The sequence below is a fragment of the Mustela nigripes genome, chromosome 5 (assembly GCF_022355385.1).
Source record: "Mustela nigripes isolate SB6536 chromosome 5, MUSNIG.SB6536, whole genome shotgun sequence".
Taxonomy (NCBI): domain Eukaryota; kingdom Metazoa; phylum Chordata; class Mammalia; order Carnivora; family Mustelidae; genus Mustela; species Mustela nigripes.
Window position 1 is genome coordinate 10,582,346 of NC_081561.1, and position 15,905 is coordinate 10,598,250.

General features: G+C 44.3%; 1 protein-coding gene across 4 annotated transcripts in view; it reads left to right on the forward strand.

Moving 5' to 3' along the window:
* GCNT2 (glucosaminyl (N-acetyl) transferase 2 (I blood group)) overlaps positions 1–15,905 on the forward strand; it is a 96,367-nt gene that overhangs the window by 24,980 nt on the left and 55,482 nt on the right. The window contains exon 2 of one of the 4 annotated variants that reach the window (XM_059399429.1): positions 9,920–10,149. The exons of 2 other annotated variants lie outside the window; for them this stretch is intronic. In XM_059399429.1, the coding sequence (XP_059255412.1) occupies positions 9,920–10,056 (137 nt within the window). In that variant the 3' untranslated portion in view covers positions 10,057–10,149. Of the gene's footprint in view, positions 1–9,431; positions 10,701–15,905 lie in introns of those variants that run through there. One more of the 4 variants, XM_059399426.1, reaches the window with a different exon arrangement.

Below are 15,905 nucleotides of genomic sequence, written 5' to 3' on the forward strand. Positions count from 1 at the left end.
ATTCAATATTTCCTGTAGAGCTGGTTTGGTGTTTGCAAATTCTTTCAGTTTTTTTTTTTTGTCCTGGAAGCTTTTTATCTCTCCTTCTATTTTCAGTGATAGCCTAGCTGGATATAGTATTCTTGGCTGCATGTTTTTCTCAGTTAGTGCTCTGAATATATCATGCCAGTTCTTTCTGGCCTGCCAGGTCTCTGTGGATAGGTCTGTTGCCAATCTAATATTTTTACCCTTGTACGTTGCAGACTTCTTTTCCCGGGCTGCTTTCAGGATTTTCTCTTTGTTGCTAAGACTTGTAAATTTTACTATCAGGTGACCAGGTGTGGACCCATTTTTATTGATTTTGAGGGGCGTTTTTAGCATCTTCTGGATTTTGATATTTGTTCCCTTTGCCATATTAGGGAAATTCTCTACAATAATTCTCTCCAAGATACCTTCTGCTCCCCTCTCTCTTTCTTCTTCTTCTGGAATCCCAATTATTCTAATTTTGTGTCATCTTATGGTGTCACTTATCTCTCAAATTCTCTCCTGGTGGTCCAGTGTTTGTCTCTCTTTTGCTCAGCTTCTTTATTCTCTGTCATTTGGTCTTCTATGTCACTAATTCTTTCTTCTGTCTCATTTATCCTAGCAGTAAGAGCTTCCATTTTTTATTGCACCTCATTAATAGCTTTTTTTATTTCAACTTGGTTAGATTTTAGTTCTTTTATTTCTCCAGAAAGGGCTTTTATCTCTCCAGAGAGGGTTTGTCTAATATCTTCTATGCCTTTTTCGAGCCCGGCTAGAACCTTGAGAATCGTCATTCTGAACTCTAGATCTGTTATATTACCAATGTCTGTATAGATTAGGTCCCCAGCCTTCAGTACTGCCTCTTGTTCTTTTTTTTTTGTGATGAGTTTTTCTGCCTTGTTGTTTTGTCCAGATAAGATTTCCTTTCTCCTCCTCTGGAATTCCGCTGTTCTCCTTGGTGAGTGAAGTTGGTCTTGGCTGGGTTTCTTGTTGATCTTCTGGGGGAGGCGCCTGTTGTAGTGATTCTCAAGTGTCTTTGCCCCAGGTGGAATTGCACCGCCCTTACCAGGGACCGGGCTAAGTCATCTGCTCGGGTTTGCTTTTGGGAGCTTTTGTTCACTGAGCACTTTCCCTAGAGCTCTGGAGGGCAGGAATGAAGATGGCAGCTGCCCAGTCTCCAGCCCAGAGGAGCCAAGAGCTCGGGGTCCCACTCCTCAGTGCGCCCTCAGAGAAAAGCACCTAACCGCCCCCATATCTCTGGCCTCTGGTAGCGTTTGGAGGAAAGTGCTCAATCACTTGCACTTGGAGAAAAGTGCCTGGTCGCTTCCATCTCCGTGGCCTCTGGCTATGCTCCGAGCTCAGGCAGACTGCGAACGGTTCAAGGTAACCCCAAGCAGAGAGCTCACTCCTTGGCTTTGTTGCTGTAGCCGGCTTCCACGCTCTAATACCTGTGAGCTCTGTGACACTCAGACACCCCCAGTCCTTCTGTGACCCTGTGGAACCTGGGGTTACACTGACCCTGCATGGGCACACACATACCCCCTCCCCAGTTTAGCCTCTGGAGCGATGTCCCTCCATGGAGCAGACTTTTAAAAGTCCTGATTTTGTGCTCCATTGCTCGGCCACTTGCTGGGAGCCGGCCCCTCCCCCCGCGGTCTATCTTCCCGTCACTTTGGATTCACTTCTCTGCAGGTCCTACCTTTCAGAAAGTGATCGATTTTCTGTTTATAGAATTGTTGCTCCTCTTCTCTTCAATTTCCCATTGGATTTGTAGGTGTTCGCAATGGTTAGATAAGCTATCTAGCTGATCTCTTGCTACCTGGTATTGTCTCAGCCTGCTACTTTCGGCTATCTTTTTTTTAATCTCTCTCCTATACCCTGCCTCTAAGTCAATTTATGGCATATCAGATACCCAAAACATCAGTGTTTGTCATTAAATAATCCTGTTCCATATTTTGCAGGAGACTGGGATTATGCAGAGGTGTACTTGCTGTATACAGTAAGTTAGAGAAGGCATTTGTGGCAAAACCCTGGCAACTAGGCCTTCTCCCCCCCCCCCCCCCGCCCCCGCCCCTCCTCTCTTTTTTAGAAAGGGAGGTAGGGTGGGGACAAAGAAGGAGAGAGAATCTCAAGCAGACTCCCTGATGAGCAGGGACAGAAGGAACCTGAGGCAGGGCCCTATCTCGTGACTCTGAGATGGTGAGCTGAGCTGAAATCAAGAGTCAGCCACTTAACTGACTGAGCCGCCCAAGTGCCCCTGGACTTTTCTCAGTTAAATACCTGTATTAACACTTTTCTATATGTCCATTTTCTTCCATTCTTCCTGAGGGTGCTGATAGATTTCCATAGTAAATTTTACAGGGATCGGATTATCCACCATTTGAGTTCATGTTTATTAAGTATTCTCAAATTGTGCAATTATTTTTTTTCTTTTATGGTAAAATGGTTAGTCACAGAAAAATAGGTCAGGTAGAGTCATTGGGGAAAAACAAAATCAAAGAATTTTGGTATCTGTTCTATTGGTTCTCAGACAGTTGGTCCCAAGAGCTTTTTAGAAACCCAGACTGTGGACATCTGGGTGGCTCAGAGGGTTAAGCCTCTGTCTTCGGCTCAGGTCACAATCTCAGGGTCCTGGGATTGAGCCCTGCATCAGGCTATCTGGTCAGCAGGGAACCTGCTTCCTCCTCTCTGTCTGCCTGTCTCTCTGCCTACCTGTGATCTCTCTCTCTCTCTCTGTCAAATAAATAAATAAATAAAATATTAAAAAAAAAAAAGAAGAAAGAAAAAGAAACACAGATTGTTGGGGCTCCTGGGTGACTCAGTCAGTTCAGCATCCAACTCTTGGTTTCAGGTCAGGTTGTGATCTCAGGGTCATGAGATCAAGCCCTGTATCAGGCTCCACACTCAGTGCAGGGTCTGCTTGAGTTTTCTCTCTTCCCTCTACCCTTCCCCACCTCTCTCAAATTAATAAATCAATCTTTAAAAAAGAAAAAAAAAAAGAAATGCAGATTATTAAGTTTCACCTGAAACTTATTGACCACTTGGGATCTGGGCCCTACAACCTGTATTTTCACAGCCCTTCCAGGGACTGGATGCTTCACAGAGGTTTGCATACTCTTGATCAGAACCATCCTTCCCCCCAAGCCCCAGACACACCTAGTCTGGCTGAATACTTTTAGAAACAAAGGTTGTGGTTCTGCCAGGGTTAGAAATTCACTTCCACACGTAAATTCAGTGATAAGTTTCCTCTTGGAAAGTTAATTTGCTGTGATTTATTTGGGAAATTTCATTTTCTAAGCCTACAAATTTCAGGCTCTTGCTATTTCCAATTGGTGTATTTATGCTACCAGAACGTTGCAACCTATCTGCGCATGCTTGGGCATTTGCCTATTTGAATATGTATATGCTATCTTTTGCAAGTATTTCCATAGCCTCCCTTAACATCCAGGAAGCATTTCCATGATACCTTTGCTCCATCAAAATCAGATGCAGAGCTGTTCAGTGTATACCACCACGATATGGTATAGCATGACCGTCCTCTGGACTTGCTGTCTAGGTCTTAAAATTCTACATATTAAACTTCTTCCCTCCGCTGAGAGAAGAGTTTGAAATAATGCTTTGGCTTCCATGATCTAGACAACAACTTCTTCTGTTGCTAATTAGAAGAATGGTATAGAAAGCAAAATGATTGGGTCTCGGGAGAAGGTGGATTTTTCCCCAGAGAGCCCCATCAGAGGACTCTTCAGTTATCAGAGTTGTTTCAGTTGAAGATGTGTTTTGGAAATGTCTTCTTTCTTTAACATCGTGATCATCATCATGAAAGAGAAAACAAAAAACCTCCATTTACAAATTATCTGGCCACCAGAACAGAATTATGTAGTTGGCTGTCTGAAGTGAATTGGACTGTCACCATTCTCTACTTCCCTGTGAATTACCCTTAGCTCAAGGGGAAAACATAATTTCCTACGTGTTATAATTAAGAATAAATCCCTGAGTCATTTTGCCTGCTTCAATAACAAAGAAAACCACACAAAAATGACCTTCCAAAGAACAGCCATCAGTGAGCCCAAGAAATGATAATATCTCACCTCATTCACTCAAATTTTTCTGCCATGGGACTTAGGCTCTCAATGTCACTTTGATAAACTTGATCAGACCCTGTTCTTGTGGGGCCCTTTCTGCTACTATTTAACATTTCAAATGTTGTATGCCTGCTCAAGCCTGTGTCCCCTCAATTTCTTTCCCAACCAAAGGACAGCAGTTAATTGAGAATGGAAAAACCAGTCCCAGAACAATTATGAAACCATAATGAAGTTTGCATAAGTACATGCAATTAAACAAAGAAAAGGTGTGTGAGGAAATGCAAGAGAGTTCAAGCCTGATATGGTATGTTCATGGTTAGGTCTCTGCAGGTGTGTGCTGAAACAGAAGAGCAAAAAAAAAAAAGGAATACTGGACCAGGAAAGTCATAAATCATGGAGGGTTCTCCTAGCCTCTGCTATTCTAATACACAAATTAGAACAAAGGGCAACTATAGATTTTAACACTCCTTTTTTCATTGCTGAAAACAGTACTTTTCAAATACCAGATGATCCTGGACCCATTCAACTAGCATTGAATGCAGTGTGTGCCAGATGGCCCACCTTCCAGAACACAAGGGAAGGCTGTTTGAGTTGCTGGATGATGGTAAGAACAGAGGGAAAATGTCCCTGGCTCTCCTGCAGCTCACCTTCTAACCTTGACTGCTACTCTGAGGTCATGGTTCGCTGATAGGAGGGTTTTTAATCTGCTGCTATGCTGGAGAAACTCCAGAATCACAACTCTGCCAGGGAAATTTCTCCACATTGGGCTTTCTTGTTCTTCTGTTCTTGCTTGCGCTTGCAATCTCCATGTTCTGAGGGGCAGAATCCAACCACTGGAAGCCCTTTCTCATCCTTCCAGTTCCTAGGGAACTTTTCCCCTCTGAGCTCCCATCGCATTTATTGGATATCCTCTTGTTTGGAACCGATCCACAGTCTTCTGTTTTTTGCTGGTCGGGTATTTTCAGCTGTATGTATTTCGAATCCTAGTGAAGATGGAATTTCCTAAAGGACAGGGGCCATTCCTCACACTTCCTGGATTTCGTCACTGCTGCTTAGCGGATTCACCATACACATACTGAATTACCACTCATTTTAGCTAAAAGAGACTACAGAGAACATCTTTTTTAAAGATGAAGCAAGTAGGGAGCCAAAGACCATATACTTGGTTGAAGTTAGAAAAGGGACTAGGATCCAGTGTCCTGATTTTGCACCATGCCCTGTTAGTAATATTGTGAGGGTTAATAGACACCCCACCTTTTTTTTTTAAAGATCTTTTATTCATTTGACAGAGAGAGAAAGAGAGTGAGTGAGAGCATGAGCAGAAGGGAGGGTTAGAGAGGGAGGGAGAAGCAGACTCCCTGCTGAGAAGGGAACCAGGCTCTGGGCTGAATCCCAGTACCCTGGGATCATGACCTGAACCAAAGTTTGACGCTGGGCCAACTGAGCCACCCAGGCACCCCTGGGCAACCATCTTGACGCACAAGTGAAAACACATTTTGCATGGTTTCTCACAGAAACTTGATTGAAAGTTGTGGGTTTTTTAATGTCATTTAATCTAACTGATCAATCATTCTGGCCAGACTCTTAATCATAGGAAAGAACTGAGGGTTGTTGTAGGGGAAGGGGGCAGGGGAATGGGGTATCTGGGTGATGGGCATTAAGGAGGGCATGTGATGTAATGAGCACTGGGTTTTCTAGAAGACTGATGAATCACAGGCCTGGACCTCTGAAACCATTAATATAATACATGTTAATTAATTATTTAAAAAATGAGAAAAAAAAAATAAAATCAGTCTGATGAGAGTTTTTGTTTGTCAAAATAAAAGATACCAGTTGCTCTGTTCTCAATTCCAGTTAAGAGGGCAATTACCATGCTTAACTGGAACATGGGGGATGTAGACTCCCCTCATTTATTCATTCATTCATTCAACCCATACAAACAGGTAAAAAAAATAGTATAAATATGGTAACATACATATTTCTACATTACAAGGTTGAGCAAGTGGAAAAGTAAGTCTAGACTTCCTGATAATTCTCAGCCCATGAATTCCTTAGTGACCCGGAACTTTAAATTCTTCTCTTACCTATATTCTTTTAAGGAAAAACTCAAAAGGTGCAGCAGCTGATGTTCTGTGAGTATTTACACGACGAAAGCCTCATTAAAGCCTCAGGGTTGCTTCTAAAACATGGTTAATGAGTACATAAATAATGAATTTATTATTATTATTATTATTATTATTATTATCATCATCAGTGGATGCAATATACTAACGTATCCTTCCTCACTGTGACTTATCTTGCTCTTGTTCCTCCCTCAGCTGGCACAGGTTGCCTGGGAGCGCTCCCCCATCTAACCATGTCCTTGGTCGACCTCCTTTACGGCAATATGGAGGCCCAGTCTTTTCTGCACAGTCTTTTACGACAGTCTGGTGCGCCACGATTTCTGTCGTGCCGCAGCCCCCTTCAGCGCTGTCTTCTCTGGGTCCTCCGCCATCTTGTCCTTTCATGCGGAAAGCCTAATGGTGCTGAGGTGTCGGGGCCTCTTCTTTCGTCCCCAGGATGATTTCTTAATTTCGTGGAGATTCTGAGTCTTCTGTCATTTCCAAGAGAGGATAGGCTCTTCATGTGGGAGCTGTGTTCTAAGATAGCCCCAGAGCTGGAAGAATGCTTTACCAATGGACAAAAAATTAAAACTGGAGGGAATGAAGGGCAAGTGTTGAAGGCGGCCGCAGGGGAGGGGAAACCCGTCTCGCCTGATTAATTGGCTAGTTGGGGAATAATTGCTTCCAAAGTGAGCACCAGGCTCAGTTGCCAGGCCTACAGGTGCCAGCCCGGTCCTTGCCTGCTGTCAGAGGCGGAGAGGGAAGGGAAGGCTGAGCAGTTGAGCCTCGGCAGCAGAAAAACACATGGGGTCCGTTCTGAGTTAGCGGGTCTTGTGGCCTGTTAGGAAGGACAGGTAGCAAGTACAGCCTTTCTCTGCTTCCACACGCAGTTTCTTAAAAAAGTTCTCCTGTGGGTGGGTTTGTTTGTTTGTTTGTTTGTTGTTTTGGTTTGTTTAAGACCAGAAAGTTAGCTAGCTCAAGGACAGTGGGAAAACAGCTGTATTTTCAACACACAAACAATGCCATTGGGAGTAATAGATTGAATACAGTAGCATTAGGATAGCTCCTAGATTGGCTGGTGTGTATGTCTTAATATAGGGGCATTTTTTTTTTAAAGATTTTATTTATTTATTTGACAGAGAGAGGTTACAAGTAGGCAGAGAGAGAGAGGAGGAAGCAGGCTCCCTGCTGAGCAGAGAGCCCGATGCGGGACTCGATCCCAGGACCCTGAGATCATGACCTGAGCTGAAGGCAGCGGCTTAACCCACTGAGCCACCCAGGCGCCCAATATAGGGGCATTTTAATGTCTGTCCCCAAGCCTGTGTGGATCTGAACCCCTGTGTTAATGGCTGGTTGGAAACAATAATGTAAACAGCTTCTGTTGGACTAATTAGGTTAACCCTGAACACTTCCAGGCTGCAAATAAGCCAAAAGGCTTTGCCAAACTAGATTCTGGAATGACTCTGTTTTGAAATAAAATATACGATAACCCAATACTTAAAGGTATTATTTGGAAAAAGAGAAGCTTGGGGTTGACTTTTCCATGATCATGCACTTTGCTGTTGTTTTCTTTGCTTTATCCCGTGGAAGACGCTAAGAATTAGATTTATCTGTTTTTACCCACATAATGGCTACATTTTTTTCTTCTACTTTGCTTAAAAATCTGAAGATGGGCTCCACATGGAGTGTACTTGTGGCAGGTCTTAAAGAATGAAGAGGATTTAGTGAAGGGGAGAGGAAGAGAAGGTACGAGTTGGAAGGGTGAAAAGTAGGAACAATGAAAACTAGCAGAAGGCCTGGCTGGCTAGGTCAGTGGAGCGTGGGACAGCTGATCTGGGGGGCTGGGGGGATCTTTGCTAGTTCGAACCCCATGTTGGGCATAAAGTTTGCTTAAACAATATACTGTGCTCAAAAGGTCCATCACTTGGAGCACAGTGCCTCGGACTGTGGAAGGCTCACATTGATTTTCCTATCCTTGCCAAAGCAGGAAATCAGCATATTGTCATCTTAATTCCATTAATAGCAGGGTAGAGACTTTTGAAAAGGAGGGAGAGAAAGCCCGTTGAAGGACATTATTTCTTCATGGGGTGGTTGGGGGCTCAGTCTGTGCTTTGAGTTGATTCCATAGGGCGGAGGGTGTGAGGTTGACATTCAGAGCATGAGGAAAAATGGGAAAAATTGTTGACCTGGCAGTTTAGAAGTCACTGTAAATAGGGGTGCCTGGGTGGCTCAGTGGGTTAAAGCCTCTGCTTTCGGCTCAGGTCATGATCTGAAGGTCCTGAGATGGAGCCCCACATTGGGCTCTCTGCTTGGTGGGGAGCCAGCTTCCTCCTCTCTCTCTGCCTGCCTCTCTGCCTACTTGTGATCTATGTCTGTCAAATAGATAAATAAAATCTTTAAAAAAAAAAAAAGTCATCTTAAATAAAATACATTAATCTATATTTAAAAAAAAAAAAAAGCAGCTGGCAGAAAAGTGAGGGGTTGAAGATAAGAAGCTCTGAAGTCCAAGGGCTTGATACCCTTTACAGGTCGGTGGGGGGAAACATGGTTCCTTTCCTAGAAGGTCAATAAGCCTGACTGCGAAGGTTCATCGCACTTCTCTAAGTATTGATGATGTTCTCTTGGTGTTTAAGACCTGTGTACTCCCCCTTCCCTCAATCAGAACATCGCTTGTGGCCAGAATTCAAGTTTTTTCCAGGGAAACTTTAAATCCTTATGTAAATCAGGGGATGTAGCTTGAGACTAGCTCATGTGACCCTAGCATTCTGTGACGAGCACCTTCATAGATGCCATAAAGGGAAGAGAGGAGCTCGCACCTGATCTCAAAGTCACAGGGAGCCTGCATTGTCAGGTCCCCTAGGACTGGGTGCCCTGTAATCTCTTGTTTTTGTAAAGGCTAGGGCGGGGCCGAAAGCATTACAAAGGAGCCTGGATGGATGCTGTTGTTTTGTTCTTTTAGATCTTATCTCTTCAGTCCCTTTTGTCATTAGAGCATGTTTTTCAAGAAAGTATTTGAGCATGGAGGCCGCATTACATGCTGTGGATTGTACTGGAAGAGCAGAGGAGCCAGGTGATAGCCAGGGGCAGCCAGAGGGGATCGCGCCGCAGCCCGCCAATGACTAGCAGGAAACAGCACGCCTGCCAGAACGCATTATTTCAACTTTGGCTTTCAGGGCGCTAATTCCCTGAATGGCAATAACAAGGGGGCGGGAGGGAGAAACACGTGGGAACGGAAAGAAAAGATATTTGAGAAGCTAAATCTGAGGGGGAAAGGAGTTGCCAGGAGTTTTGGGGGCGAGCAGATGCAGGCAGGGAGGCAGAGGAGGGGAAAAGGCTGGGCTTCGGGAACCTGCTGCTGGGCTTTAGACAAAGGCGGTTTGAGAGGCAGAGAACGAGGCGGGACCAGTTGCTAATATCAGCACGGGGACGGAGCCAGCCAGCTGGACTCCCGGCAGGAAACGGACTCAATTCCCAGCGTCTCCTTTGGGCTGGGAATGACTGGAGTATGTACCAAACTAAGAACTCAGAGGAAAAAGTAAGTTTGGGGAAGGACTTCCAGATTCTGCCCGTCTTTGCAATCTTGCTCCCCTGTGAGGCATGCCTCCGATGCGTTACCTCTTTATAGTTTCTGTTTCTTGCGTGATCATTTTTATTGTGTTCTACGTGTTCAGTTTTGGGGGAGAGCAAAGCTTCCAGAGACCGAATAATTCAGACACTTTGATCCTGACTCAGGTTTGCACATCCTTCATCAAAGGCAAAACGCCCTTCCTGTGGAGAAACAAACTGATAATGTACGAGATGTCTTCTTGCAAGGACTACCTGATCCAAAGCCACTACATCACGGCCCCTTTATCCAAGGAAGAAGCTGAATTTCCTTTGGCATATATTATGGTCATCCATCACCATTTCAATACCTTTGCAAGGCTCTTCAGAGCTATTTACATGCCCCAGAATGTCTACTGCGTTCATGTGGATGAAAAGGCGACCATTGAATTCAAAGAGTCAGTAGAGCAATTACTGAGCTGCTTCCCAAATGCTTTCCTGGCCTCCAAGATGGAGCCGGTTGTCTATGGGGGGATCTCCAGGCTCCAGGCTGACCTGAACTGCCTCAAAGACCTCGCGTTGTCCAAGGTGCCCTGGAAGTACGCCATCAACACGTGTGGGCAAGACTTCCCCCTGAAGACCAACAAGGAGATCGTTCAGTATCTGAAAGGCTTTAAAGGGAAAAACATCACCCCGGGGGTGCTGCCCCCAGCTCACGCCATTGGACGGACTAAGTTCGTCCACCGGGAGCACCTGGGCAAAGAACTTTCCTATGTGATCAGAACCACAGCGCTCAAGCCCCCTCCTCCCCATAACCTCACCATTTACTTTGGGTCTGCCTATGTCGCTCTGTCAAGAGAATTCACCGACTTTGTCCTCCGTGACCCGCGGGCTGTTGACTTGCTTCACTGGTCCAAAGACACTTTCAGCCCCGATGAGCATTTCTGGGTGACGCTGAATCGGATCCCAGGTATGTGTGTTTCCATGTTTCTCGTGCCGGCAGCGTGTTGTACTTGGAAAGGCTTCTCAAGAGCCGGCTCCTTTTTTGTACACGTAGAAGATGAAAAGTGAAATCCATAGCTCTCCCTCTAATCTTTCCCATGTGCAGAACCATGGCCTAGCATGGTCCAGTAAGACCTTTCCGGGCTATGTCATGTGCTTTTGTGGTCATTTTAGTAAACTTTTACCGCGATAGGTATTCCTGTTCTCGGACCGCTGTGGTGTTCTTGCTTTCCTCCAGATTTGTCAGACTCATTCTTAACCTGGAGTCTTTGCCTCAGCCGTTCTCCTTCCTACCCCCAGACCTGCACAGGCTCCTGGTCAACCAGATGTCACAGCTCCCAGAGGCTGGGTTGACCTCCCCATCCTGTTCTTCTTTCAAAGGAATTTGGAATAATCTTTATTCTTTTTTTTTTTTTTTTAAATTTGGAATGATCATATTTACTTATTTGCATGGGTTTGTTCTTGGCCTTCTCTGTATCATTAGCTCCATGACGCTGGGGTCATTTTCTATCTTGTTAACTGCAACATCGTCAATGCTTAGAACACACAGTAAATGGTCAATAAATTTGATAAATGATTGTGTGATGAAATGAATGAATGAATGACCCAGCATAAGGCTTTACACCATAGTTGCCTCCCTTAGACCCAGTGAGTTGAGCAGTATTTGGACTCACGCATAGACTATATCACATGTGTAGAGCTTTTTTGTTTTGTTTTGTTTTTTAACATTTTACTTCAGATCAGTAATGAGATTCTAGGAGCAGCTCCTTCTTCTCTCATCAAAACATTTCTACCTTTACTAATGGACCAGATCAATTATTTTTAAAAACTACATAAACCACGATAGAATTTCTTCTGAAGGAAATCGCATGCTTTGGACTCAATGAAAAATACAAAATGGATCTCTGATGAACTCAACAGCATTATTATAGCAAGAGAAAAGCAATCATTGTTCTAGTTTTGGGGGACTGCCAACTTGGAAACACTGGTAGGTGCACTCAGGCTGCAGGGCAGGGCCTGCTGGGCGATAAACATGCCAGCATTCTCTGGAAAATACCGTGTTTGGTCTCCGAATCCCAGGGCGACTGGCCTGGTGAATAAGGTTTGCTCTTGTACTGGGAGCTCGGGCTCTCCTGACCTCCCTCTCAGTCTGGCCCCCATCTTTTCATCTCTTGTCTGCTGTTCAATCATTGGCATGTAATTTGGGAGCATTAGATATGTCGAGGCTGATTTTCACAAATAAATATGTAGCCCCTTTCTCTTCTCACTATTCCCTTTCGATTTATAAAAAGTTGGTACTACATATGGGGTTCCCTACATATGGTTTGAGATGAGGGCATTTTATTCGCTTAACAAAAGCCGTAATCATAACTTTTTAAAGAAGAAAAACGTGCATTTGGGCTGGTGTTAAATGTCCATGGTTACTGTGGCAGGTGTACAATCAGTCTTCTCAATGTCAAATCAATAGAAGAAAACCAAGGGAAAAAAGAATCTTTCACACACACATACCCTTTTTTTCTTCTTCCCTTTAGTCCCCTTCTTCTCCTTTCCAGCCATAGTCAAATAGACAAGATGGGAGACCAAGGTGGTTATGCAGATAAACCCAGGAGAGGAAACCATTTTTGCTATAGATTTGTAGTGTGGTAGGCTCGCTGGCTTCCGCCCTCTCGGAGTCACTGTATCACTCCATGTAAATCACATAACCTCTTGGGACCTCTAATCTCCCCAACTACCAAATGAGGGCCCAGATAAGAAGACCCCCTTTGGTTCTACCTGTGCCTTTCCTCGCAGAAAACACAATGCCCAGCACCCCATAAACACCTGGCACGTGACTGTGAGGAATTTGTAGGAAGGTAGAAGTGCTGGTGAGTCTGGATTCTCGGTTGCCCATTAGCCTTGGCGAATGCACTGCATTTCCTTTGGAGGCAAGAGCTCCACCACGAGCATCCTTCATGAGAAAGTCGAGCGCAGCCCAGGATCAGTAATCCTTCAGGTCTGATTCTGCAAGGGATGCGTTTCAGGATAACATGACGTCTCCTGCGGCTTTGCCTCCTTCCTTTCTTGGATGCTGGATGGCATCCTGGTTCAGGGAGAAAGCAGAAGGATATCCTGCTTGTAGGTGGGGTCTTCCTGAATTACAAGTTATTTTTTAAAAAAACCAAATCACCAAATACTCTGGCCAATGTTTGATGTCTCCGTCTTCAAAGGCAATGTAAAATCCAGTCACACAGTCAATTAACTCCCAGGTTTTAAGAGTGAGCATTCCTTATGACTTAAGCTTTAGTGTGTGGATCTGGTTCTTTGTTATCAGACAACTTGCAATGATAGCAGCTCTTTTGGTTTTCAATGTCACGTGCAAAGAGGAATCATCCTTAAGCAAGTACAATTTTGACATCAATTTTGCAAAACGTGCAAGTACAGATAGTGTTGTTCCTTTCTTCGCTCAGAAGTTCCTTCCTTTCTTCCCCCTACCATCCTAAATTAATGTGGTTGTTAGAAAGACCATGCAAGGGTGCCCCAGTTTCCCCAAATCACCCATCAAAGTAATAGGATCAAGAAAATGACTAATTCCCTCTAATGAGGTGACATCAGAAAACTAAGTGAAAATTGTTTGAAGTTGGTGAGATTCAATGGAAAGTATCATAGAGGTGTCCCCGAATTACATAGCTTCATGGCTTTTTTTATTATTTTCCATGTTCTCTTTCTAGTGAGAAAATGATTTCTCTCTTGGTTTTCAACGCTTCGGCTTTTCCATTCTGCATTAGAATTAGAAATGGTATCGAAACGGGCCTGAAAGAGTCCCTTGGGGAAAGAGACCCCAGTCTCGAATCCTTCAGGGGAGGCCCGGCAGAGGGGCTTTCGTTCCACTCTGTGCGGCTCTTTTACAGAGAGACTGTCTAGACCTCTCCCTTCTGGCCACATTCCCAAAGGAAAGCCTCCAGGAGCACAGATTTCAACACTTCTCTGACCGACACTACAAAACACCAGGTTCTGGTCATTCTTATAGCACTGTGTTTGGCCTACCTGCCCCAGGGTGGAAAGCCAGAGGTCATTTAGATTTTTGCTTTAAATCTAGTGAAATTGATTAGGATCTGCAGAAACAGCTGTTGTGCTTGTTTTTTGCAAGTCCCTTCCTGTGGCTGAATTTTCTTCTTCTTCTTCTTTTTTTTTAAAGATTTTATTTATTTATCTGATAGAGATCACAAGTAGGCAGAGGTAGGCAGAGAGAGAGAGGGAAGCAGGCTCCCCACCGAGCAGAGAGCCCAATGATGGGCTCGATGCCAGGACCCCGAGACCACAACCAGAGCCGAAGGCAAAGGCCCAACCCACTGAGCCACCCAGGCGCCCTGAATTGTATTCTGATCCTGCTTCAGGAGCGGTCCATCTCCAATGGAAAGGCAAAGCTGTTACTTTTTTTTCCCCCAGCTGCTTTTTTTTTTTTTAATCCCCCATGGACTGTGTAAGTTTGTTCTTTTGAATTTTTGCTCTTGCATGACTCTGACCTTTCTCATGCTATGAGGTTTTTCTTCCATAAGAATGTTTTCATTTGCCTCTCTTCCTTTTTTCCATTTTGTATACATTTTTTTTCTCAGAGCCCCTTCTTCAAATAAATAATCTCAACCTCAGAAGTGACCACATGATCACATTTCCGCATTTTTCAAATCTAAAAATAGCGTGTTTCCTACTTTGATTTATTTTGCTTCTTTAACTTCGAGTTGTATTTATATGTGCGCATTCTTTGGGAGTGTGCTCTGACTCCTGAAGTGGTAAATGGCAGAAACACAACTCAGTTGCTGAAATAGAAACCAGAACCCACTGGGTCACAGAATTGAGATGCTCAAAGGGCTTCAAATAAAGCTGGATTGAGAGTGGAAACATATATTCAGGACTCCTTGCCAGATGGTCTCTGGGGATAAAAAACTTTTTGTGTTTGCCCAGAGCTAAAGGGAGGTCCTAGGTATGGGACTCTCAGTGCTACCATCAGGAAAGTCCCAGTGAACTGGGAGGAGCTGGTGACCTTGTCTCTTTCCTTCTCTCTATCTATGTTGGCGCCGTTCAGACAGGTTCTCCCCACAGGGCGTCAGAGAAGACGCCAGGTACACAGTTCTGACAGCTGGCCGCCCTAGGGGACAAGAAGATCTTTTTGCTGAGAGTCCCAGAAGCAGTGTAAGGGAGTCCTCAGATTGGTCCTGCTTGGTTCAAATCCCTGTGCCTAACGAAACTGGGGCAGAGGTGGGGGGGTGGGGGGCGGTGAAGAATGTTGACAGCCTTTCTTGGGTCTCTTTCCCAAGGGGCAGGCTACGGTGGAAGGTGGTTCCTTAGGGTGACACTGGTCAGACCACAGCAAAATGGCTCCTTGTCCTAAGGGCAAAGAGTTTATGAGCATCTCCACCTGGTACCGGAAGGACAAGACTTAGCCGAGATACAAAACTTTAAGCCCTTGAGCAATTGTAATTAGGAGAATATGAATTAAGTTACTTTTGTGGGAGTGGAGTGAGCTCAATAAGCATATCCCTTCTGCCTCATAAAAGCATATTTTTTTACGATTTTATTTTGGGGCTCGAACGTGGGGCTTGAACCCACAACCCCAAGATCAAGAGTCACATGCTCGAAGCACCTGGCTGGCTCAGTCGGTTAAGTGTCTGCCTTCAGCTCAGGTCATGACCTCGGGCTCCTGGGATCGAGTCCTGCATGCCCCCCAACCCTTGCTCAGCAGGGGGTCTGCTTCTCCCTCTGCCCCTCCCCACCCTGCTTGTGCTCCCCCCCCAAAAATAAAAATAAAATAATATGTTATATATGAATATAAAATTAATATAAAATAAAATGTTTAAAAAATAACAAAAGGGTCACATGCTCAACTGACTTGAGCCAGCCAGGCACCTTCCATAAAAACATTTTTAATAATGTTCCTTTGTTATGTTGAGAGAGTACTTATTTTGCAAAAGTACTTACGCATGATTTTTAATCCTTATAAGACCCCTATAAAAGGACTACCATTTCCATTTTGCAGATAAGAAACGTGCAGACTAAAATATGTGACTTGTCCAAAGACAAATATTTCCTATACCTAGCAAGAAGTAAGAATAAAAAGAAGGAGAAGTAGACTTGTTATGTATTTAGATTAAATTGTACCTACTTCGATGAATTCTTCCCTTAATTATTGCAAAACCTA